This window comes from Taudactylus pleione, unplaced genomic scaffold (genome assembly GCF_031769625.1).
Source record: "Taudactylus pleione unplaced genomic scaffold, aTauple2 ptg000536l, whole genome shotgun sequence".
Classification (NCBI taxonomy): domain Eukaryota; kingdom Metazoa; phylum Chordata; class Amphibia; order Anura; family Myobatrachidae; genus Taudactylus; species Taudactylus pleione.
The window spans coordinates 4,245,726-4,273,389 of NW_028284938.1; the positions used below are offsets into that span (position 1 = coordinate 4,245,726).

General features: G+C 43.9%; 1 protein-coding gene across 2 annotated transcripts in view; it reads left to right on the plus strand.

Moving 5' to 3' along the window:
* Positions 1 to 27,664, plus strand: part of SLC29A4 (solute carrier family 29 member 4) — a 104,555-nt gene that overhangs the window by 18,344 nt on the left and 58,547 nt on the right. For both annotated transcript variants that reach the window (XM_088451050.1, XM_088451051.1), the window contains exons 2-4: positions 1,704 to 1,881; positions 5,737 to 5,865; positions 22,393 to 22,506. In XM_088451050.1, coding sequence (XP_088307176.1) covers positions 1,716 to 1,881; positions 5,737 to 5,865; positions 22,393 to 22,506 — 409 coding nt within the window. In that variant the 5' untranslated portion in view covers positions 1,704 to 1,715. The remainder of the gene's footprint in view (positions 1 to 1,703; positions 1,882 to 5,736; positions 5,866 to 22,392; positions 22,507 to 27,664) is intronic.

Below are 27,664 nucleotides of genomic sequence, written 5' to 3' on the forward strand. Positions count from 1 at the left end.
AAATTGAGCTCAGGTGCATCCTGTTTCCAGCTTAATTGGAGTCCACCTGTGGTAAATTCAGTTGATTGGACATAATTTTGAAAGGCATACACCTGTCTATATAAGGTCCCACACTTGACAGTGTATGTCAGAGCACAAACCAAGCATGAAGTCCAAGGATTGTCTGCAGACCTCTGAGATAGGATTGTCTCGAGGCACAAATCTGGTGAAGGGTACAGAAAAATATCTGCTGCTTTGAAGGTCTCAATGAGCACAGTGGCCTCCATCATCCATAAATGGAAGAAGTTCGGAACCACCAGGACTCTTCCTAGAGTTGGCCAGCCGTCTAAACTGAGCGATTGGGGGAGAAGGGCCCTAGTCAGGTCACTCTGTCAGAACTACAGCATTCCTCTATGGAGAGAGGAGAACCTTCCAGAAGGACAACCATCTCTGCAGCAATCCACCAATCAGGCCTGTATGGTAGAGTGGCCAGACGGAAGCCACTCCTTAGTAAAAAGCACATGGCAGCCCGCCTGGAGTTTGCCAAAATGCACCTGAAGGGCTCTCAGACCATGAGAAACAAAATTCTATGGTCTGATGAGACAAAGATTGAACTCTTTGGTGTGAATGGCAGGTGTTATGCTTGTAGCAAACCATGCACCGCTCATCACCAGGCCAATACCATCCCTACAGTTTAGCATGGTGGTGGCTGCATCATGCTGTGAGGATGTTTTTCAGCGGCAGGAACTGGGAAACTAGTCAGGATAGAGTGTAAGATAAATGCAGCAATGTACAGAGACATCCTAGATGAAAACCTGCTCCAGAGTGCTCTTGACCTCAGACTGGGGCAACGGTTCATCTTTCAGCAGGACAACGACCATAAGCACATAACCAAGATATCAAAGGAGTGGCTTCAGAACAACTCTGTGAATGTCCTTGAGTGGCCCAGCAAGAGCCCAGACTTGAATCCGATTGAACATCTCTGGAGAGATCTGAAAATGGCTGTGCACCGACGCTTCCCATCCAGCCTGATGGAGCTTGAGAGGTGCTGCAAAGAGGAATGGGTGAAAACTGCCCAAAGATAGGTGTGCCAAGCTTGTGGCATCATATTCAAAAAGACTTGAGGCTGTAATTGCTGCCAAAGGTGCATCAACAAAGTATTGAGCAAAGGTTGTGAATAATTATGTACGTGATTTATTAGTTTTTATTTTTTTTTATTAAATTTGCAAAAATCCTAAAACACATTGTCATAATGGGGTATTGTGTGTACAATTTTGAGGACAAAAATTAATTTATTCCATTTTGGAATAAGGCTGCAACATAACAAAATGTGGAAAAAGTGAAGCGTTTTGAATACTTTCCGGATGCACTGTAAATGATACACATACTTGGTTGTATTATTGGTCAGAAGACAACACAGATATCGTATACAAATTCCACACAGATGGGACTTTGATTGGGAATCAAATTCATGGCGCCCATGGTATGAGAAAACAATGCTGCGTCACCATTGCCGTCAACTGCTTGAATATTTATTTCATTATTTCAAAATTATTTCATTATTTTAGAGTTCAGTGCACATCACAACTGCTAGTCTGTTCTTAACTGATATACTGTAACTGATAGGATAACATGGGCTCAAATCACTAGTTGGGAAATCCTGTTCTAGTCTAATTGTTAGTTGCATAGCACGTAATCTTTATTTGAGTTTGTTTCCTCAATAGGGTAAGAAGATTATGCAACCAGCCAAAAGGAATTGTTATAGAGAACATAGTCCAAACCTGACTCCAGAGGGAAATGTGGTTATGAGTTTTAGTTTTGATAGCTGTCAGCTTGAGGAAGAGGAAATGCAGGCAAGAGGAGGCCATCAGGCACAAGGAGTTCTCACACTAATGGAACCAGGTAAACTTCCATGCAATAAAGAACTTTTAAAGTTTATACACACTTCACTGAGAATTATGGTACCCCAACATCACACATTTTCCTGTGCACCTCAGTGGGGTTACTCCATTTATCTGGCACTGGCACGTCATAGCCATAGCTCACAGATAGGTAATGGATGCTAACCTGTATTTCTGGAATGATGAAACCTACTGCGGAGGCGCGGAGTCTAACGTTCCAGCGGTATTCACAAGGGGCCCCCACAAGGAGCTTTGGACTTAGCTGTGTCTGACACGCAGGTCGCGACTCTCAGACTAGGTTCTCTAATACAGGTGCTGGTGTTCTCTGGACAGGAGTAGAGTATGATGAAGAGGTACAGCATAGTCGCAAAGCCGGGTCAGAACCAAGCAGACAGGACAAGACGGTATCAGGAAGCAGACGTATGCAGGTCCTGGAGGCTAGCCAAGGGTCAAACCAGAATACCAAGCGCAGTACCAGGGAGCAGACGGAGTCAGGTCACGAACAAAGCTGAGGTCAGGAACGAGCAGTAGAATCACAGATAAGAACGCTGGAGTAAGGTTTGGGAGCCTATACTCTGGCACAGGAGTGCACTCAGAGACTTCCTTATATAGGAGGAGGCTTGAATTTGGCTCCTCTTGTGACTTCACCTTGAGGTGTGTATGGCCCTTAAAAACAATTATTGAGCAGCCCGTGTGATCCTATGGGAGCCACAGCCGCAAACTGGAAGCCAGCGGTGAATAGCTGAAGCGTGACCCAGGCTGCTGCAGAGAAGGAAGAGCTGGGTAAGATTTACAGCAGCGGGTGCTGTGGATCTCCCACCCACTGCCCTGCAGGCATAGCCTGACACCAGCACCGCTGGACCCGGTACGTGGACGTCAGGATCTGACGTGCTGTGACAGAGACAGAGCAACAGAGAGGAGGTCAAGGATAGCAAAGTGGGACAGAGAAGCAGTCAGAGTGGGGGGTGAAGCAGTGGATTGCGAGGGGGTGGGGCTGGACATAATGGGGGGCGGAGTGGGCAGAACATATGTCAGGTCCCTTTACTAGTATTTTAAAATTTTTATAGCAGTAGATAATAACTATCACTGACTGTATGATGTATTCTTCATATCATATATGCTTGTTCCACTGTATAAACTTGTTCTTAGAGAGATATAACAATTAATCTTATAAAAAGAGTAATATCATTTGAGCAATCAGAGAGGCCAAGAACTAGAGAAACTAAGCTTAGACTCATTGTCAGGTAATACATAAAGAACATATAAAAAAATTATAAATTAGGAGCCGCCATAGATTATACCATTTTCTGTTACAAAGCAGTGCACCTATTACTGAAATGGGGAGTCTGATGTGCCGGCAGTATTCACCAGGGACCAACGCAAGGAGGTATGGACTTAGCTGCGTCTAACATGCAGGTCACGGACCCTCAGACTAGGTTCCTTAAACAGGTTCTGGTGTGCGATGGATGTAGCAGAGTGCGATGAAGACGTACAGCGTAGTCGACAAGCCGGGTTAAAACCAAACGGACAAAACAGTACCCAGGAGCAAACGTATGCAGGTCAGGGAGGATAGCTAAGGGTCAAAACAGAATACCCAGCGTAGTACCAGGGAGCAGACGAAGTCAGGTCACAAACAAGCCAAGGTCAGGAGCGAAAAGTAGAATCACAAACAAGAACGCTGGAGTAAGGTTTGGGAGCCTATACTCTGGCACCAGAGTGTCCTCAGGAAGCTCCTTATAAAGGAGGAGACTAGATTTGGTGCCCAAGTGACATCTCCCCTCGGCTTGCTTGGCTCTTTAAGGAAAATACTGAGCGGTCCGCGCAGCACTATGGGAGCCGCAGCCACTCACTGGGAGTAGAGGAAACCTGCCACCTGGACCACACACAGCGTGTTCTGGGCAGCTGCAGCACAGGGAAGCCGGCTGGATATTGAAGCAGCGGGCACTGGGAGCCACCAGCACGTTGCCCCGTAGACGACCAGCACTGCCAGACCCGTTAAGAAGATGCCTGGATCTGTCACACCGTGACAGTACTCGGGGAAAGGCTCCATCACCTCTAATTCAGTGTTGCACACTGCTGCAACCACTTTAGTGTCTTTTGCCATAGTTGCACTTGCAACTTGCTAGTATAAGCCCTTCCCTTGTCTAGAATTGTGCGTCTGAATATACAAGGACTGGTATGCCCACTTTGTGTGTCTTTAGATACATCCATTGGATGCACCATCAAAACTTGTACCTGTCCCTTGCTCTGTGCAGAATCTCCATCAGAGTGTGGCCTCCAAAGTAAACGATTAAGTGTCAGTTCGCAGCAAGTTATGACACGCCCGTGTTGCCCTTAAGTCATCATTATTAGTCTGAATTGCTACCTTTCAGTCACCACCCAGTAACACCCAATACATCTTCAATGCATTCCCAATAGATTTCTGAAACAGTGCATCTCGATCGCTACTGCAACTCTGTGAAAACACTCCATGGGACTTATGTGCTATGTGATTTCTTAGTTACATAGATGCATGTGCAGTTGAAAACTATTGACCATTTGTGTGAATATTGGCATTGCACCCAACTCAGAATCAGGTCCAGTATCTGTAGCTCAGCAACATCACCATATTCAGCTGCCATTTGAAGGACTATAAGTGCCAGAATTTTCAGCGCATGGGCACTTAGGCCCTCATTCAGAGCCGCTCGTAAGCGGCCGCTCGTTCGTTCTGACCGATGTACGCACATGTGCGCATGCGTACGGATTTTAATACGCATGCGCGAACCAGTCAGTGCAGCCGAAAATCGTTTGTTCGCTATATAGCGAATGCCTGCTACTTTGAGTGACAGAAGGAGGTGTATGTGGGTGGTAACAGGGGAAGGTGCTTGAAAACGGGGAGTGAAATTCAGAACGCAGGCGTGCTTAAAGGTCAAAACGGGCGTTTTAAGGGAGTGCATAATTAATCCAGCAGCGTCATTGACAACGTCACTTGGTTATTTTTAACTCAGAACTGCTCGCAAAATAGCGGTTGAAAAACCCAACCTCAAGAATAGCGAGCAGTTCACACGCTGTACGATGTACTCGATTAAGCAATTAAATAGCGGACATGACGTATGGTGCGAGCGGCCACGGGGCGTATTTTTCAAAATTACAACCGCAAGTTTTGCTCACTCGTTCAGACTTAGAGGCGTGAACAGACCGCAAAGTGCGAATGGTTCATTTGAATAGCCACCCCTTTTTAGAAAACGAACTACCGCAAATAGCGAGCGGCTCTGAATCAGGCCCTTAGTTCCTTTGATGGGACATATATGAAATAAATATTAGGAGAGATACCTCTTAACAACATAAAACAAACAGCACTATTTAAATTGAGGGTATAATCAGTGACATGGTATTTCATTGGTAACCAAATAGTGGTGTTTTTATACTCAACTGGCTCACATTGGTATTTATATGTAATTGTGCTTAGTAAACCTTTTTTGCACACACACACACGCACACAGTACTATTGCACATCTTGATATATGTGTACAAAATAGGATGTAGTTATGAGACCAGCGTTAGGCACCCCTAGGGGGGCGGGTTATGGTTAGGCACCCCCCCCTGGAGGGTTAGGTTTAGGAAGCAGTAAGAGGGGGTTAGGGTTAGGCACCCCCGGGAGGAGGTTAGGGTAAGGCACCACTAAGGGAGGGTTAGGGTTAGGTGGGGGACAGGGGAAAGTTAGGGTACTTACCTGCCCCAGTCGGGATCTTCATCCTGTCGGGCATCCGCTGTTGGGCAGTCGCCGCTATTTCAATCCCATTCTGTACAAAATATAAGCATTGTGTGTGACTATATCTCATTCTTATCATTTAATTCTGATTCTTCATACTTTCAGATGCAAACCCTGAGCCGCTGGACAGATATCATGGAATATATTTTGCAATGCTGCTTGCTGGGGTGGGGTTTCTTCTTCCTTATAACAGCTTCATTACAGATGTGGACTACCTTCACCACAAGTTCCCAGGTAAGCAAAACGTTATTCTTGTAAGTGTTTTAGAATTCAATTTTATGTATACAGTACACTATTGCATGACCACTAAAAATGTGATGCCCATGACCAGAATATGGATTCGGCTTGGGCAAGATGATAGGATCCAGAATAGGAATAAATTCTTGGAGAAATTGATCTTACATTTTAGTTGCAATGAAACTCATTGAGTGAATATGAAGCCATTACATTCAGAGGAATTGGGGACAAAGTCCTCACATTATCTAATGTCGAGACAATTACAGTGAATGTAAAAATTAAAGGCAAAACTGTAGTCACAGATATTGAAGAAGTTTTATTTGTACCAGACCTTGGAAATAACTTAATCACCATCAGTATCCTTGAGAAGAAAAACTACCAAATCAACTTCACAGAAGGCAAATGTACTGTACGCAATAAGAAAGGGATAATGATAGCTACTGCTACCCGATGCCAACAACTAAGAGCCTCATCAGCTAGTGATAAAACTAATTGCATTTGATAAACAGTGCCACTCAGCTGCCAACTGTCATTTACCAAACAGATGACGGTTGGGAGCTGATTGGCTAGAGCACCATTATCATATGCAACAAGTTTTATCACTCGTGAATTGTAAAACTCGTTGATAAATGAGGCCCATGTCTTAGATACTGAAAATAATTATGCAATGGCTGCTGCTGACTCTAGTCAAACTATGGAACTGAGGCATTTAGGGATGGTGACAGAAATGACTATAAGCAATCCTGATCATCTGGTGTGTGACAGTTGCATCAAGGGTAAGCAAACCCTATGCCCCTTCCTGAAATCAGCAACTAGAGCTGAGGCACCACTATCGTTGGTGCACAAAGATGTATGTCATCCTATGGAACATGAATTGTTTAGTGGATTCAGGTATTTCATGACACTAATAAACAATTTTACAAGGATGACCCATGTGTAATTCTTAAGATCAGAAAGTGTAGTGATACACAAAATTGCAGACTACAAGAATTTTCTAGAAACTCAAACAGGTTACAAAAGAAAAAGACGTTAGGATCCGACAATGGAGGAGAGTACCAAAATAAAAGTTTTTCCGACTTCATGAAAAAATATAGAATCAAGAAATTTTGGGCTGAAGCAGTCAAAACAGCAGTTTATCTAAAGAACAATGCACCCACTGTAGCAGTGAAAGGGAAAACACAGATTTAAGCATGGACTGGAAAGATACCTGACATAAGCACTTAACAGTACAGGTTGAGTCTCCCATATATGCAAAGGGCTTGGGACCAGGGGTATTTTAGATAACGGAATATTCCGTATTTTGGAATATTTGCATACCATAATGAAATATCTTTGGAATGGGACCCAAATATACACACATAATGCATTTATGTGTTATATACACCTTATACACACAAATGCAGGTACTTTATACAATATTTTCAATAATTTTGTGGCTCAAACAAAGTTTGTGTACATACAGTACAGTTATGTTACAGTTATGTTTCATATACACCCTATACACACAGCCTGAAGGTAATTTTATACAATATTTTTAATAATGTGTTCCTTAGACAAAGTTTGTGTACATTGAACCATCAAAAATAAAAGATTTCATTATCTCAGACAAGCCAAAAAAATTCTGTATTTCGGAATAGTCCATATTTCGGAATATTTAGATATGGGAGACTCAGCCTGTATTTGGTTGCAAAGCTTATGTACATATTCCAAAAGAAAGAAGTCACGATTTGGACTACAAATCACAAGACTTGTTCTCGGTGGAACAAGATGAGATTCTTGGATTCAAAGACGTTAATCAAGCCAAACAAACAAATATCAGTTAAAAAGACATTTATTAAAAAGTAAAAAAAAGTGTATTATAAACACTTAACTTGCTCATTACCTCATCTACTTAGTATATACTGTAAACTATTTCATTTCCAGGAGCCCCCTCCAATATCTTGGAGCTGGAATCTCATACATTGAGAGAAAAGCAGAGGCTACTGAATATCCTTTGTCCTGAACTTTTTATACCAGCCTGCCATCAGGCTGCAGACACCACTTACAAATATGGGTATAAGTCTGTTTCCAACTACTTGATTAAATACTGATAAGAAAGGTACAGTATACAGTATGTATAAAAACCTAAAGACAATGCCTTGGGGATTTTTGGTGTGTCTAATGGTCACATTCCTTTGTACCACATAATGCAATGCCTGACCATTATCTAATGCCTGATACATTCATAAAAGCAACAACATGGCTTTTAGCAGCCATTTTCTGCACTCCCATTACAATCCACCCTTGGTTTTATGATGTAGAAGGCATTCAATCATTTATCAACTATAACAACCCACATTCATGACTGTACAATTACTAAGGGCTCTATTTACTACAATCCGCATACTGAATGCGGATTGTAGTGTGATATTACCGAGTGAATTCGCACTGCGAATTCAGGCAATATCACAGGGATTTACTATAAATCCCTTGCAGGGACAGAGCTTGCGATAAAGCTCTGTCCCTGCGGATCCCATCCGCACTCTAGTCGTGGTATTTTCGGAAAAAATACAGCGACTAAGAGCCCACGCATGCGCCGACCGACCACCGCTACTACCCCACCACCGACGCTAAGCCACGCCCCTGGTGCTAAGCCCCACCCCCGCGATCCCCCCCCTCCCCCCCCCGCGACCCCCCCTCCCTTCATTACACTTACCTGCATCCTCCTGGCCTCCGGTGATCTTCTCCGGGCTTCCCGATCAGGTGATCTCCCATACTGCACTGGGGCCCGATCACCTGATGACCGGGCCCCAGTGTACTATGGGAGACCAGCTGACCGGAGAGGAGCCATCACCGGAGGCCCGATCACCGGTCCCTGGATTCAGGTAAGTAAAAAAAAATGTTTAATTTTTTTTTTCTTTTTTTTACAGCAATCAGCTTGCGGTCTGCTTAGACCACACAGCTGATTACTGGTACCGGCTCCTGCCTCTGCTCTCCCCATTAGAGCAGAGTGGGAGCCCGGTAACCGGGGGAGACCCTGGATAACGCCACCTCCAGGTGGCGTTATTATCACAGGGCTTCCCCCGGTATTTTTTTACAATTTATTTTTAGTAACTATGGTCGGATCACATTTCCCATTACAATTATGGGAAATGCGATCTGCTTTACTAAAAATAAGTGATACTGGGGGTTGGAGTAGAATTTTACTAATTCTACTCCAATTGCCCTGTAATAACTACAGGTGAAACTAAAATAATGTGAAAAGGGTGTGAAAACACCCTTTTTCACTTTATTTTAGTAAAAATAATGTTAATAAATAGAGCCCTATATCTTCTGCATGATATCCATTCATTCACCTTTCTACCACTAAGGTAATACACATTATCAGGTAACATAATGCAAATCCCTGTTTGTTTTATGTTGAGTATATAACCCCCTTGTGTTAACATACCATTACATTTCATAATTGATATAACATCTTTAACCATTCTTCGGCTTTTCACCATACATGTACAAATACATCTGACTCTTGGACATATTGAGTCATTGATGGTATCTGAAATTGAGATCACACCAGATTCCAGTTGTTGTGAAAGTCTCATTTAAAGTCAATATCTCCCCACCCTGCATTGTGGGAGATCCCATGCAAATTAACAGTCTTCCCCCTGTTGTCATCGGACAACTTGGTAATGTAGTCTCTGATATAGTAGACAAGAAGACACTGATATCTGCAGGCCCGAGATAAATGTAAGGGATGCCATCCTTCTTGATAATACATCCTCAGTAGCGCACGCAGGGGGGGTTTCTGAGTACCCAGAAACCCCCCCTAACCAAACCAATTTTTTTATCAGAGACAGAGACAACCTTGTCTCTGTCTCTGCACTATCAGTGGGCCACCCTTGGAGCTGCCCAGCCGCTGCCTGTTAAGCGGTCAGCGCTTCTGAATCAGGTGGCTTTCATACTCCCTGATGCGGAAGCACTGACAGCTGAACCTGCAGTTGCCGGGCAGCGCACAGTGATCACCAGGGCCTGGACGGAGGCCATCAGGGACTGACTGGAGGCCCAGACAGAGGGGGGGGCCCACTCGCTCCGATGCTGCCGCTGCCGATCCCCGCGCCCGCTATGCAAAGCACAAGCATCAGGTAAGTGTGGGGTTTGGGCTGGCTGTCTGGGGGTAGGCTGGCTATCGGGCTTGGGCTGGCTGTGTTGGGCAGGGGATGGCTATCTGGGGATGGCTGAGGCATGCTGGCTGGGGTGGCAACTGTATCCGGTGCAGGGACTGCCTGGCTGGGGATAGCTGACTGGGCCTGGGATAGGCTGGCTGGGGTGGCTATCTGGTGCAGGGACTGTCTGACTGGGGCAGGGTACTGTCTGGCTTGGGCAGGGTACTGTCTGGCTGGAACAGGGGCTGTCTGGGGCTGGTTGTTTGGGGGCTGGGGCTGACCGGGATATATGGAAACCCCCCCTAAAAATCCTGCGTTTGCCCCTTATCCTGAAAGAAGGAAGAAAATAGGGTGAGTCTCAATATCTATCTAATACAACATAATACAGTGGTCCTATAGATATAATTTTCTACTTAAATGTTCCAGTGTATTTGCCAGACGGCGAAATCTACACTTTAACCCCTGTATACATACTCCTGCTAAATCACAATAAAAATTTGCTTTAATCAGCTACTATACTATAATAAACAGATATATGCATCCTATTGTGATATCTAATCTATATTTAAAACTGAACTTTTGCAAATCACCTGCTGGGTATGAGGATTTTGCTAAATCTTAAAGCTGAAACTATCAATATAAATCAGCAAAACTATATTGAAACTGTACTACTTAAATATAGTATGTCAGATGCAAAACCAGTGTATACGCCTGTCGAGTAAAGTACAGAACTAACTAGAAGTATTTCACCAACTACAGAATCTGAAATAGAGGAGATGAGAGCTATCCCATACCAAAATGCAATTGGGAGTCTGATGTACTGTATGCAAATGTTGGAATTCACACAGACATCATAAATGTAGTGAGCCGCATTAGCCAGTTTACACTGAATCCTGCAAAACAGCAGTATCTTAAGATACCTGGGTACTAGCTCATTAAAATTTATGTTTTCAAGGACTAAAACTTTAAAACTTGAAATATTCTGCAAATCAGATTGGGGAGCAGATGAAGACAACAGACGTTCTTATCCTGGATATCTAGTTGAATTAGCAGTTGCATCAATGAGCTGGTCAAATACAAAAACAACCAACAGTTACTTTAACTTCAACAGAAGCAGACTATATGGGCTTGGCTGAAACAGCAAAAGAGGCACTTTGGAGTACTGTAAGTGAACTAGAATGTTAAACCCTAAAGAAGCTATCAACATCCTATGTGACAATAAAGGTTCTATAGACTTGCCTGCTAGTACGAAGCACCATGGCAGATCAAAGTTCATCTCTGTCATAATTTTATTAGATAACTTGTTAATCTATATCAGTGAGCAAAATATTGCCGATATAAGCACTAAGGGCTCTATTTACTACAATCCGCATTTTGAATGCAGATTGTAGTGTGATATTACCGACTGAATTCGCATTGTGAATTCAGGAAATATCACAGGGATTTACTAAAAATCCCTTGCAGGGACAGAGCTTGTGATAAAGCTCTGTCCCTGCGAATCCCCTCCGCACACTAATAATGGTATTTTCTCAAAAAATCCCGTGACAAGTGCCCGCGCATGTGCTGACCGGCTGCCGTTAAGCCATGCCCCTAAGCCTCACCCCCCGTGATCACGACCCCCCGCGACCCCCCTCACTTGCACTTACCTGCAGTGATCGGGGCTCCGGTGATGTCCTCCGTGGCTCCGGTCAGCTGACATCCCATTCTGCACTGGGACCCGGTCACCTGGTGACCGGGTCCCAGTGCATGATGGGAGACCAGCTGATCTCTGGTCCCTGGACTCAGGTAAGTTTTTTTTATTTTCACTATATTTTTTAGCAGTGTTCAGCGTGTGGTCTGTTTAGACCACACAGCTGATCACTGGGGCTGGCTCCGGGCTCTGCTCTGCCTGTTAGAGTGGAGCAGGAGTCCAGTAACCGGGGAAGACCCTGAATAACACCACCTCCAGGTGGCTCTATTATCACAGGGTTTCCCCCGGTATTTTTTTCACAAATTATTTTTAGTAACTACCAGGCAGATCACATTTCCCATTACAATGATGGGAAATGCGATCTGATTACTAAAAATAAATGATAATTAGGGTTTGGAGTAGAATTTAATGAATTCTACTCCAATTGCCCTTTAGTAACTTTAGGTGAAACTAAAATAATGTGAAAAGGGTTTGAAAACACCCTTTTTCACTTTATTTTAGTAAAAATAATTATAATAAATAGAGCCCTAATAGACCTACATCACAAGTGCTGAGTGCATTTCTTGCAAAATATGGGCTGAAATGTGATGATTAATTATGTTTGTTATTATTATTGCTTGATGCTTTTTTATGCAATCTGTTTTAAATTGAAAACAACAGCATCAACAAACATAAAAGGCATATACAGAGTGTTAATAATCAAAGTCAATAAGACAAGATTTGTACATAGGATTCAGACAGAATACATATATCGACGGTTGCTCGGCCAAAATCAAATGTAGAATAACAATTAAAAATGACAGATTAATAAAGGAACATAACACAGAAGAGAGAGAGAAAAAAAGGAACACAGAGTAAGAATATTAGAAAAAGTGAGAAAGGAGGGGAAGAGCAGAGAGGAAGGGAAGGGGAAGTTCAGTTGTCACCATATCTATGAGGGAAAAATTGAGAAGAGGGGAGTTAAAGTAGGTACCATAATCCTGGGACTCTGCTGAAAGCTTTTATTATGATTTATTACATGAAGATTTTGAAAAAGCTTAAAATATTTAGAACTCGTAACAAGAGACATCTCTAATGCTGGGCATACACGGCCAGATAAAATGCCTGTCAGACCGACAGACATTTTACCTGGCCGGCTGCCAGCCGCAGATGTCGCCGGCATACACTGTGAGATTTCTCTCAATGTGTATTCGGCAGACATCTGCGCTCCGCCTCCGGGGGAGGAGACATTTCCCTGTTCCTTCCGTAGGAAGGAACACAGGAAATGTCTGTCTGTCGGCCGCGCTGGGCATACACTGCCCGATGCGGCCGACAGTTTACCGGGTAAATATCGCATCGGACGGGCATGCTGGACAATCCTGCATGCCCGACCGAGCAATATTTAACCCTCGGTCGCCCCCCCACACACTACAATTATCAGGGCGATTCGCCGATATTAGGCGGATCGCCCCGATAATTGTAGCGTGTATGGCCAGCATAAGCGAACGAGGATGTTGATATTTAGTTAAATGGTTAATCTCTACATGCTGTCTCTTAACTGTATGCTATTGTGCATGGCTCATCTGTCTAAATAACATCACATATATGAGTTAATATTATTTACCAAACTTGAAGGTCATGCTGATTACTGTAGACTCCAAGTGCAAGACTTGCTTACATGCCTCTATAAATGGATCCTCATGTGCACAAGACTGTCACTGTTATTGGAGCATCACAATGCTATACGGCAAGAGCGATAGATACCTTATCGTATTGACTGCAGTTTGTCTGTCTATCACATGTATCCTGTTATATTCAATAAAACATACTCTGATGCAGAATCAGCACGTGGTTTAACCTTCTTGCTCACATCCGCTACACACCTACCAACTTGTAGGCATCTACCAGTAGGTACCAGGGAGCAGAATTGTGATATTATGCCCTTCCTTTCCAAGCATTTTCCAAGTAACTTACAGGTGCTCCAGGCTTGATAGGATATCTTTTGAAAAATTACTGTATGAACCAAGCAGAATGTACAATTGGACTGGCTCCCAGAAATATGCCTGTTATACGTGAATCAAATATTTTCTCAACTAGAAATTCATCTAGAACTTTAATTGGAGGCTAGGTGGCAGGAGGCCATTTTCATCTGGCATAGAAGACTGGACGAATTATTTTAATGGAACTAGGAAAATGGGGCCAAATGTAGTAGGGTGGGAGTTTAGAAAATGTGAGAGATTTCTCACACTTTTTAAACTCGGTCAATGTAATAGAGTCTGAGAACATGCAAACTCGCATGTTTTTCAGACTCAAAAAACTCTCATGATTTAAACTCTCATCCAGATCTTTTCCCATTTTGAAGATACAACTCAACGAATGTAATAATGTGAGAATTTAATGCTAAACTCTCACATTTTCTAAACTCTCACCCTATTACATTTGGTCCATGGAGTTTGCAGTACCATATTAGGGTCCACATGGGCCTGGAGCTGTAATTTATGAAGGGCCTATTGTGTGCCGCCACAAGGGGTGTGTCCAATGCTGCAGGAGTGTGACTAGTTATGTGTGTGTGAGTTCTATACACGGTATGAGGCCTGTGCCATTGAGAGTGGCTAGCACCATGGAGGACATATCTACCACCTACCTTCAACCACCTCAATCTCCCGTCTCTCATCACTCACATGAAGCATGCACCACCTGTTATTTTATATAAAACAACAAAAGAGCAGGAGAGGGTACCCACAAATATTAAGTATCCCTCAAATGTATCTACAGGGTTCCATAGCAGATATATGCTACAGTCTACTGTTTTCGATTGCAAAAGTAGTTTTATTGAAAAATTTACGAAGCTCCGGAAGCTATTGCCATCTGAAGAGGCTATAGGTTACAGTCCGCAAAAAGTGAGGGAGAGGGATCTGTAGGATCCCTCTCTGGCATGCTCCACTCATGCATGCTTATACAGTAGACCACACATGCGCAGTGGCGCATCCAGCCCCAGAAACTAAAAGTAAAGAGATCGCTTATGTGATCACTTGGCAGAGCCAGGCTGCACTCAGAATCCCTGTCCCTGCATGTGGTTCTTGATTGATACTTGCGATACATAAATTCTTATTGGCGTTAAAATCAGTGAAAAGAATTTATGGTCATGTCTAAAACCCAATGATTAATAAATGGTCCCCATAATGAATTATACTGTATCCAGATGTATGTATATATAAATTATATTCCGTGTTTGTAATACCGGAAAAACAGCATGCTGTCCCAAACGGCCTTCTGTAATAATGTATGTGGCAGCACTGTCAGATGCCCCCAAATGCCTGTCGTGTGAAGGAGAGGAAAACAATGTCACAACAAACTGACAAGAGAGGCAGTTAAATAATAATATACACACACTATGGGCCTCATTCAGAGGCATTCGTAGGATGCAAGCAGTCGTTCTGAAACAGGGCGGCCGCTTGCATCCTGAACGGCCGCCTCCATGTCGGTAATTAGGTTGTGGGTTAACACCCACAGCTCTAACGACCGCTAGGGTGATGGTCGCAATGGTCAAGACCATCGCGACCATTGTGGCTAACGACGAGACCCTAAGGTAGGGTCTCATCAACCTTAAGCCCCAGGGAGCTTCCTGATCTGTTTGAGCAGGAAGCTACCTACTGACATCACTGATGATGTCAGTGGGGCCGCCCCCAAACGGCAAGCGTTCCGACAGGAACGCCTCCGTTTGGCCGGGCACGCCCCCGGCCCATCCAGCAAACGGAGCGAGCTGTCACTTAACATTGACAGCTCGTCCCGTGTGCTACGAGACCCCTAACGACGGATCACCCGTCGTTAGCCGGGTCTCGCGCATGCGCATGACGGAGCCAGCTCCGTCGTGTGCAAGCGCACTGGAGTAGCATCGACCCGTTTGCGAGCTCTTAGAACTAACGACCGGGTCTGAATAAGCTTCTGTATATCTATATAGTAATTTCTGGCCTATCCCGTCTCCAACATGCATGTGTTAGGGAGACTGAACAGACGCTAGCTTAGCAGAAGAATGGGAGGAGGGGGATCAGAGCCAATGGAAACAGAGTGGAGGAAGTTCAGAGGATGGGGGCAAGGCAGTGGATAGAGTGGGGGGAGTGCAGGGTGTGGGGGCAGGGCAGTGGATAGAGAGGTATAGAGTAAAGCTAAACTTTCAGTCACCTGGAGCAATGACTCAGCTCAGTGCCCCCTCCCTCCAAAGTAGATAGTAATCACCCTTTACCTATATGACTGCCATATAATACAGAGAACATCAAAGTGACCACCATACAATAGGGTTGTTCCAGTGACTGCAATATAATGCAGAGAACATCACAGGGACTGCCATATAATACAGAGAGCATCATTTACATCCATATAATACAGAGAGCATTACAGTGTACACCATATAATACAGAAAACATTAGTGACCACCTTTCAATATACCAAGCGACCACCATACAAAGAACATTGCAATAAGTGCTATATAATACAGACAACACCAATGACAGCCGTAAAAACAGGGAACATCAAAGCCACACAGCATGGCCCCAGGAATGAGATAGGTCAGACTGCAAGCTAATATATATATATATACATATGTGTGTTAACTATAACAGTCAATGGAGGCAGTACTATGTCACAGTACATATAGGAATAGAGTGCAGTACTTGGTAATTACATAAATAAATGTATATATATATGTATATATATATATATATATATATATATATATGAGACAAACAAATGCACCCTCTTTGCGCTAATTTCTAAAGCAGTAAAATTCAAAATAAACCAAACTATACAATAAATAGCTGCACCTTTTTCTTAATATCTCTGTTAGACAGATATAATTGATAGAACCACAAGTATATTGAATATGTAAATTGTGTAAAATTAATAAAAATTAATAAATAAATAAAAAAAGGTAATCTACGGTAAGTGCTCAAATGAACAGTCCTAGATAAAGATGTAGATGGTAGATTCTTTTCTCTCTCAAAAATGTTCTTATTGTTGAGTCCTTGTTGATCTTTTATAATTCAAAGTGACGTTTAGAGGTAATGGATACATCGTTCTTAAGGTATACGATTTGCCCTTTGCAGTCTCACTGAAAGACACCCTTACACCAGAATACACCCAGATAGAAAGGGCCAATAAGGCCACTATTAGTAAAATAAGAAACTTTCTCAAAAATATAGTAAAATAATGTTTTATTCCATAAAAACAGTAATTTCTATATGAAGTTGCTTATATCAAGTGTTAGTGCATAAATGAGATGGAAACCCAATGGGTTTCGTCCCTAAACGGAACTTCATCAGGGGCACATCATCATAACACTGAACCAACAGTCCTTAACTTTAACCAGAAAGGATCACAGCACAATAATCAGGTGATCTCAAAACAGCTTATAGAAGACGAGGTAATTGAGCACTCTCAGCTCAATAGACAGAAATTAATCCGTAGAAGAAATACACTTATATGCAAACTTACATCTCACTCCTTCAAAAAACAGCTAGTGTTTGGCTGGCTCATCGCACTGCACATGAGATCTTACTTTTTATGGAATAAAACATTATTTTACTATATTTCTGAGAAATTTTACTGATAGTGGCCTTATTGGTCCTTTCTATCTGGGTGTATTCCAGTGTAAGGGTTAAGAACGGTGTATCCATTACCTCTAAACGTCACTTTGAATTATAAAAGATCAGCAAGGACGCAGCAAGGACTCAGCGGGCACCCGGCTCCCTCCCTGCAGCGGCAGCCGAAGCTCACTCCAGAGCTCCGGCTCCCGCATAGAGCACTATGGGAGGGACGTCATGACGTCTTTCCCATAGATCCGTGGTGGAGCCGCGGTTGGACCAGACGGCAGCGGACGCAGGAGATGGGCCTACGGTAAGTATTGTGTTTGTATTTTTTATTTTTAAGAAGGGAGGCATGGGGGCATTACTACTGGGGGCATGTTTATAAGGGGGCATTACTACTGGGGGCATGTCTATAAGGGGGCATTACTACTGGGGACATGTCTATAAGGGGGCATTACTACTGGGGGGCATTACTGTTGGGGGCATGTCTATAAGGGGGCATTACTACTGGGAGCATGTCTATAAGGGGGCATTACTACTGGGGGCATGTTTATAGGGGGGCATTACTACTGGGGGCATGTCTATAAGGGGGCATTACTACTGGGGGCTTGTCTGTAAGGGGGCATTACTACTGGGGGCATGTCTATAAGGGGGCACTAATGGGGGCATGTCTATAGGGGCATTACTACTGGGGCACTACTATAGGGGGCACTAATGGGGGCATTACAAACGTGGGCACTACTGTAGGGGGAATTACTACTTTGGGCACTACTATAGGGGGCATTCCTACTGTGGGCACTACTATAAGGGGCATTATTACTGGGGGCACTACTAATGTGGGCACTACTATAGGGGGCACTACTACTGTGAGCATTACCAATGGGGGCAGTACTATAGGGGACTTTACCAATGGGGGCATTAAAACTGTGGGCATTACCACTGCGGGCATTACTGAGGGCACTGCATGGGGGGCACCAATACCAGGGCCATTGTGTAGGAGGCACCACTGCTGTGAGCATTCTTTAAGGGGAACCACTACTGTGGGCATTGTATTAGGGGCACTACTACTGTGGGCATTGTATTAGGGGCACTACTACTCAGTACTGTGGGCCTTGTGTATAAGGGGCACTAATTTGGGCATTGTGTAAAAGGGGCACCACTGTGTGTCATAACAATAATGTGTGGCGTAATTTGAATTGGGGATACTGTATTATAGAGGGCATTACTGTGTGTGACACAATGTATTATACAGGGTATTACTGTATGTGGCATAATGTGTTATACAGGGCATTACTTCATGTGGCATAATGTGTTATACAGGGCATTACTGCATGTGGCATAATGTGTTATAAAGGGCATTACTGTGTAAGGTGCATTACTGTGTAAGGTGCATATGGCAATTATTCACCACGAGGGGAGAGCTTGGGGGAAGCCCAGCACCCTCATAAGTGCTGGGCACGCCCCACAGTGTGATGAATTGGGGGTGTTCCGCAAGGACACGCCCCCTTTCTGGAGGTACGTCATTTTTTTTTTTGGGGGGGGGGTGGTGCAACTGTGAACTTTCGCCCTGAGCTCCACAATATCTAGAACTGGCCCGGGGGGGGGGGGGGTTCTAGTGGGCAGGGCTTCAGTGGCTGATTATTGTGCTCCTAAAGACAGGAAAACACATTTTCCTGTATGCGGCAGCTCACCGATCCTGTGGGCCTATTTTGATGGACGGCCTGGAGTGCAGCTTCAACCACCCTATTGTTAATCCGGGAGTTTAACTGTTACTGTAGAAGAATCAAACAGTACATTAAATGGTCCCACAAATTTATTAGCTCATTTGGGAGAAGGTTGTAGCAATTTTAGATTTTGTTAGTGGATAATCTGTCTCCTACAGAAATAACTGTTGCTTGGGAATGTCTCCTGACCACCTGCTCTTTTTTTACGAACTTGTGTCTGAAGTAAGTTTTAAAAAACTTTCTCAAATTTTTTTTAGTTTTTGATGACGTTCTTGGACAGCTTAAACATTCTGGACTTTTCTGGTTCTTGCAGCATTACTGTGTTTCGACAATGACGTCTTTTTCAAGGTGTCAAGTATTATCTTGAAACAGGTTCAGAATAAGTACTGTCTGATCTAGAGGACTCCTAATTAATGGAACATCAACAAGTATTATGATAGACACTAAGGGGTATATTATTTACTAAAGTACGGGTTTTTAGAAGTGGAGATGTTGCCTATAGCAACCAATCAAATTCTAGCTATTATATTCTAGAAGGTGCTAGATAAATGTTAAATATAATCGGATTGGTTGCTGAGGGCATCATCTTTACATCTAAAAACCCACACTTTAGTAAAGATACACCTTGATCTCTTAACTCCTGGTATGCAGATACACTTTCCTTCGTGGATTAAATTAATTTATAATTAAAAATAATGCTGCAATTTTTGTCTTGCTTTGAGGTTGTTTTGAAGCTCCTGAGGTGAATAAAGTGACTGGATTTTATTGATGTACATGCAAACAAGAAACCAGTATGAGTAGTTCTGAGGAAAAAGGGTGTATTTTTCACCCTGACGTTCTGCAGATGTGTTTTTTTTTTTTATATATACTTTTGAGGCGCACAAGAAGAAATTGACAGGAAGACACCCAACACTTATTTCTCATTGTAGACTTGGTGTGGGAGTATGTAAATTGGCTTATGTGTTTTATCCCTTCAAGGGTGTGCTTTTCCCATTGTACTCTTTTTTTATATTGTTTTATGGTGGGTTGGAGAAGCCACCATGGATTGAACTGAACCTATCACTATTGTGCAGTGAATTATTTGTTCTACCTTGTATGGCTTTAAGTTAAGAATAATATACCGGATGCAAACAGAACTCATTTTGGTAAATGATTTAACCCAGAAATGCAATTTATTGACTCAAATTCACATTTTCTTGGCTTGTAAGCAAGATTTATGGGTCTGGAATATCCCAAGACTATGGAAACTGAGGGGGAGTGTAAAATAAATGTATGTATATTTCCAATCAATAAATTCCAAAGCCAGAATCAATCAGTCAGTCCTTAATATTTGGACTGTGGTACTTGCGGCACTACTAACAATTATTTTGAGATTGCCATCTGATGACTAACCAATAGGTATCTGAACTGGTAAAAACAGAGTGTTGTTTGTATAAGGAAATACATGTGAACCTAGATGAGCTTCCTTGAACTCCTCTCATCCCTGCTGTTTCCCGACTCCTTATGGTAGGAATGAATGAAATTATTATTTTCTCCTCTGCTAATAAACAGGTTGCCCCAATCTGCATAGGTTCCACAGGAGGAGGAGTATTGGCAAAGACAATGGAATGAAAATGTTGCTCCTGCTTTCTATCTAAAATACTTCAATCAGTCTTAATAAATATTTGCATCCAAGGCAGGATACTAGAATAAAAAAGTATTTAAATTGCACAGGTAAGTCTATCCAGAATTTAATATGCAGGTCTGGATCATTTCGACCACAGTCTATAGCCCACTGCAGGAATTCAGCACAGTATTCTTCTATTGGCCAATAACCGTATCAAAGTAAGCTAAAATTTGTCTCAGCCAAAGTAAATCGGTAAGGGTCATCATAAAGTAACCTCACATTTTCAAACCAGGAGTCCAGTTTTCATGTAAGTGGATAAACATTTTGTGGTCCCTGAAAAACCAATCAGCCAAAATTAGCTTTGGCTCAAATATACCAGTGGTAGCATTCTGTGAACCCCTGAAAACTCCTCCTGAGCTGTTGCTCTGACAAAGAGATTATATATCATCTGAGTAAGACCATGGAACTGATTACCCAACATAAAAGTTGGCTTGTTATAATATAACTTCAGCTACCAGACTTCCTTGGTAAATCTTTAGAGCTCACAGTCTTCAATTATAGCATTCCTCTTTCCTATAGAGCTTTAGGTGCCAACTGGTGATTGGTTGCCCCCAGGTCTTTTATGAGTGGTATTATAGGTTTTCCTAGTTCAGACAAGGATAATTATACCACAAGTACAGTTCAGGGCAGGTGGCAGTCAATGATAAAAGGGGTCACAAGCAAGTTCAAAATCCACATTGCAAAAGGACAGGATACATAGTAATGTAAAAGAGACTAGAAAATGCTATAACAGTCATAAAGTATTACAACTGTCAGCATATAAAAGAGCAGGCAATTACTGAATGCCAATTCTGGAGCCCTTAAGCAGATGATAGTTAGATTGGTAACTAAAATGCCAAAGCTGGCTTTCAGCCAGGCCATTCGGAAGCAACATGGCAACCAACTGACTGGAGGAGAAGTTGCATAATAGAGGATATAGCAATTACACCTACAGCCGGGATGCCGGCTGTTGAAATCCCGGTGCCGGAACGCTGACCTGGGACAGAACACCGGCGCCAGAATCCCGATGCCAGTTCAGCTGCTGACACCAGAATCCCGACAGCCGGCATCCCGAACGTAAGTAGCAGGGGGGGAGTTAGGTGTGTGCTGCGGGGGAGGGGGGAGGAGGCAAGGCTAGGTTTAGGCACCACAGGGGGGTTAGGCTCTACAGGGGTTGGAGGTTAGGGTTTGGCTATGGACCGGGAGGGTTAGGTTCAGATACCACTGGAGGGGTATAGGGTTAGGCACAAGAGCGTTAGGTTCAGGCACCAAGAAGAAGGTTTAGGCACTAACAGGAAGGGTTAGGGTTAGGATGGGGGGGAGGGTTAGAATGCAGGAACAGAGGGTTAGGGGGAGAAAGGAGGGTTAGCATACTAACGGAGCCCCGGTTGGGATACTGAGCATCGGGATGCCACTGTCGGTCTTTTGACAGCTGGCATCCCGACTGCCGGTATTTCATACCCAACCCGCATAATACTGCAAAGTGCACCTACATTTACTAATTCTAACAATGATACATGAAATTCTAACATGAAAATATATGTAGGCACCGCTTTTCTTATTATTTTAACAATTCCTTTAGCACATGTACTGTATCTTTACCACTTTTACCATCAGAATAAGCCTCAGTTTGAGTAAACACACATGAATATGTTTAGCACTTCCATTTTGTTTTGGTGGGTAATCACAAATGTCAGAGAAAAATAATGTTATTGGCTTTATTGTTTCTATACATCTTTTGTTTCTGTCATTTTACATTCAGGTACATCTATTGTATTTGATATGAGTCTGACATACATCCTTGTGGCATTAGCTGCTGTCGTCCTTAATAATGCTATGGTCGAGCTTCTTACGACACACATGAGGATCACAGTTGGTGAGTTACAGAATAATCCCCATGCTTTCATCACTAACACATCAATATACATGCAATACAGCTGTACATACAGCATTGTCAGAACTGCTATGTTGGATACACCAAAAACTAACACATTAATTTCTGCTGCTTCTCACACATTGAGTACTGTATCTCTTCTATGGCACTCATCTCTGGAATATAAACCATATAAACCCAGTGGTGTGTCTGTAATTGGTGCACACGGGCCCCTGGATTCTACCAGGGCCAGATTAACAATGGGGTAGATGGAGCTACAATGCCAGGCCTCCACATAAAAATAGGCCCATGATCATGGCAGCATTTTGATGACCAGCTGCCTAGTTGGCCCCATGGTCAGTCATAAGTCTTAAGTTTTAAAATTGTATTTCTAGTTTTCTCATAAAATTATGCATTTATTTTATACAGTGGGGCTTATAGTGTAGGAGATGTACACACCCATGTGGTTCTTCTACCAAAATAGCACTAGTCACACTGCTATAGACTCTTGAACATTTTCAGCCCCAGGCCCATGTGGTCCTTAATCTGGCCCTGGAGCCAACAGGGCCCACACTGCATCTTTTTGGTATACTTAACTCTTCAGAGCCCCGTGTTGGCACTGCACAAATCACTGGGAAAATGGCTCAGCAGCCATTTTTCAGGAGACTTGCTCATGCGCAGCATAGAAATCACAGGGAACATGGCGCGGGTGTCAAGTTTTCGGAGACCTGCACATGTGCAGTAAACTCTGGCACAGTGCCATAGTCTAATCGCAACTGCGCAGCGTAGAGAGGAGGGGGTCCGTACTGAGGCAGCACACAGGCCTCCTCCTCTTTTAATCCGCCCCTGAGTAAACCAATTTATGTCAAAGAAGAAAGGAAAGATATATTCTCCGAGTTGCAAAGTTTTGGTGTGCTTTATGCAATGAATTAACAGTATAATGAGAAGTACCCACCAAGACATCAATTCTACAGTAAGCCACAACATATTGGGCCTGATTCTGAGCAGCATGCAAAGTGACTGTGACAGGCAGATTTACTACCATATAGTAATGCCAGTATCCACGCGGCCTCATACATATAGTTGCACTGCCGACTGTTTTTCCGTCTGCAACTGTCATCATTAATATCGCTGCTTACACCTACCCCAAGCTTGGTGCAAAAGATCTGTCAGAAACAGACATCCCTTCATCATATGCACAACTCACAATAGAACAGAAGCCTGGCTACACATCCATGACACTCCCACGACACTCCCATGAACTAAATCTCCTGTGTGCGTTCACAGGGGAACTGCCCAGTTGACACCCAGAAATGCCTATTTCACAGATGGAGAGAAAAAGCCATGTTCTGAGCCTCCATCACGGTGCGTACACACAGTGCTGCTCAAAACATGCTATATACTGCAAAATGCATCAGCTTTTGTACTTACATGTGACTTATAATCAGGCTCATTGTGTACATCTCATACTGTACCAGGGCCGTAGCTAGGGTAGTGCGGCCGGTGCCATCGCACAGGGCACCACAGGTCAGGGGGCGCTGTTTGGGCCTGTCAAATTTCTGTTTATTATCATTCTCCCTTGTAGCTTCCTCTTATTTCATCCCCAGCATCTCCTGGCCTCTCCTATCTCTTCCCTGGCCCTTCCCCATGAGGCCATTCCCCTTTGTTGGGTGCATTATGTCCCTTTGAAAAATGAGGGGGCGCGAATGCTCTTTCTGGCACAGGGCACCAAAAAGTCTAGTTACGGCTCTGTACTGTACATATGGTACTTTACACATAGAATAATATTTAACATAGAAATATCAGCCCTGTGATTGGAAAAATCCTTCTGTGCAACCCTGTTGGGACATAATATTGCACTGACCACAAATACAGGCCCTATGGTCCCAAACACAGGGTAGGATGCTAGGCAGAAATAGAATAGAACATTTGTCTAATAGCTTATCTCCTGGCACTACTTGGTGTACTGCTAGGTACATAATGTAGTCAAAGTTATTACAGATATTATTAATGTAGGCCAGGTAATATATATTGACAGCAATTGTACTGTAGTCATCTAAATGATGTTATACTGGGAAAGTGACAATTCTAGGTCTGGTTATGTCCCTGTAGGCTGTGTGTGAATCTGGACCTGTCCTTCATTCTAACCATAGGGTGTGTTTGTTTGGGTTGTTTATTAGTCAACTGAATTCAGGTTCATTCCAGCCAACTGATTGGGGGCCTGTAATCTATTGCAGTGACTTTAATAGAATATTTACTTTACATTAACAAGCTAAAAGGGGCATGTGGTTTACACTAGCCACTGGATGGAAAGAACAAGGGTCTGTGCTGTATACAAATCATCTCAATAGGGTCTGTATTATATTCTAGCCATCTAAACAGATGCATTGTATGTACAGTAAGCCTTTTCAATGAAGTTTACACTGTGTGCTCATTTGAATATGGCATGTATTTTAAAATAGCTCTTTGAAAGTGTGCTGTATATCTCATAGAAGAGTGACTGATCATGGATGTCTGCCTGTCCATTAAATACGCGGGACTACCGCATACTTGCCTACTTTTGAAAAAGCATTTCAGGGAGATTGTGAAAGCAGCACCTATGGGCGTGTGTTACAGTGGGCGTGTACTGATAAATCTGAGAGGCGTGTCCTAAACCTGACTTACATCCACATGTAAACCAGCCCAAAAGCAGTTAGTAAGATCTGTTTGTTGATGAAAACACAATTCATAGGTATCATTGGCCCTCATTCAGAGCCGTACGCTCTGAGCAGAGCGCACGCTCTGAATGAGGGCCGGCCTCCATAAAAATGGAGCGTCCTTCTGGACACTCGTATAGCTGTGGGTCACCACCCACAGGCTATACGAGCGTGCATTTTGATGGCCGCGATGGTCGAGACCATCGCGACCATCGAAATTGCGAGCCGGAGCCTGCGGTTGAGGTTTTCAACCGCAAGCTCCGGAGTGATTTTGGCTCTATCAGAGCCAAAATCACTCCCACTGACATCACTAGTGATGTCAGTGGGCCGGCTTCTGACGGGAGGCGTTCCCGTGGGAACGCCCCCGTCAGGGAGGCACGCCCCCGGCACGCCTACCAAAGGGGGCGTGCTGTCAATCAACATCGACAGCACGCCCCCTTTGATCAGACACAACGAGCGAAGGACTTTCCTTCGCTCGTCGCGTCTGGCGCATGCGCACGACGGAGCTCCCTCCGTCGTGCGCATGCTCAGTGCAGAACATCGACCCACTTGCGAGCGGACAGCTCGCGAGTGGGTCTGAATCAGGCCCATTGTGCCTTATAATAACTAGGGGTGTGCACCGGCCACTTTTCGTGTTTTGTGTTTTGGTTTTGGATCTGGATCTTTCTTCGTGTTTTGGATCTGGATTGGTTTTGCCAAAACCACCCTTCCGTGTTTTGGGTTCTGGGTTTTGTGTTTTGGATCTGTATTTTTTTTTTAAAAAGCATAAAAACAGCTAAAATCACAGAATTTGTTGGTTTCTCTGCTCCTATGCTATTATTAACCTCAATAACCTTAATTTCCACTCATTTCCAGTCTATTCTGAACACCTCACACCTCACAATAGTGTTTTCATGTCCAAAAGGTTGCACCGAGGTAGCTGGATGACTATGCTAAGCGACACGAGTGGGCGGCACAAACACGTGACCCATCTAGGAGTGACACTGCAGTGGCAGACAGGATGGCAGTTAGAAAAACTAGGCCCCAAACTGTACATAATGCAAAGAAAAAAAAGAAGTGCAAGATGGAATTGTCCTTGGGCCCTCCCACCCACCCTTATGTTGTATAAACAGGACATGCACACTTTAACAAATCAATCATTTCAGCGCCAGGGTCTGCCACACAACTGTGGCTGAAATGATTGGTTCGTTTGGGCCCCCACAAAACAAGCTGGAAATTAATGTGTCCCTGCACAAACTGGCTCTACGGAGGCAAGATGTCATCCTCATCCTCCTCATCCACCGATTCCTCACCCTCTTCAGTGTGTACATCCTCATCCTCACAAAGTATTAACTCGTCCCCACTTGAATCCACCACCACAGGTCCCTCTGTACCTTCTGGAGGCTGGTCTCCCTGGAAGAGCTGATAATTCATTTTGATGAACATCATCTTCTCCACATTCTGTGGAAGCAACCTCCTACGCCTTTCGCTGACAAGGTTCCCGGCTGCACTAAACACTCTTTCGGAGTACACACTGGAGGGGGGGCAACTCAGGTAAAATAGAGCCAGCTTGTACAGGGGCCTCCAAATTGCCTCTTTTTCCTGCCAGTACAGGTATGGACTGTCTGACATGCCTACTTGGATGCTGTCACCGATGTAATCCTCCACCATTCTGTCAATGGTGACAGTATCATATGCAGTGACAGTAGACATGTCAGAAATTGTTGCCAGGTCCTTCAGTCCAGACCAGATGTCCAAACTTGGTCCTGCCTGCCCTGCATCACCGCCAGCGGGTTGCTTAGGATACCTAAGTTTTTTCCTGGCAGCCCCAGTTGCGGGAGAAAATGAAGAAGGAGCCGTTGACGTGTCACGTTCCGCTTCAGCTGACAGTGTGTTCACCAGCAGGTCTTTGCACCTCTGCAGGCTTGTGTCGGCCGGAAAGAGAGACACCACATAGGCTTTAAACCTAGGATCAAGCACGGTGGCCAAAATGTAGTGGTCTGATTTCAACAGATTGACCACCCTGGAATCCTGGCAAAGCGAATGAAGGGCTTCATCCACAAGTCCCACATGCCGAGCGGAATCGCTCCGTCTTAGCTCCTCCTTCACTTTCTCCAGCTGCTTCTGCAAAAGCCTGATGAGGGGAATGACCTGACTCAAGCTGGCTGTGTCTGAACTGACTTCACGTGTGGCAAGTTCGAAGGGCTGGAGAACCTTGCACAACACGGAAATCATTCTCCACTGCGCTTGAGTCAGGTGCATACCCCCTCCTTTGCCTATGTCATAGGTGGATGTATAGGCTTGTATGGCCTTTTGCTGCTCCTCCATCCTCTGAAGCATATAGAGGGTTGAGTTCCACCGCGTCACAACCTCTTGCTTCAGGTGATGGCGGGGCAGGTTCAAGAGTGTTTGCTGGCGCTCCAGTCTTCGGCACGCAGTCGCTGAATGGCGAAAGTGGCCAGAAATTTTTCGGGCCACCCAAAGCG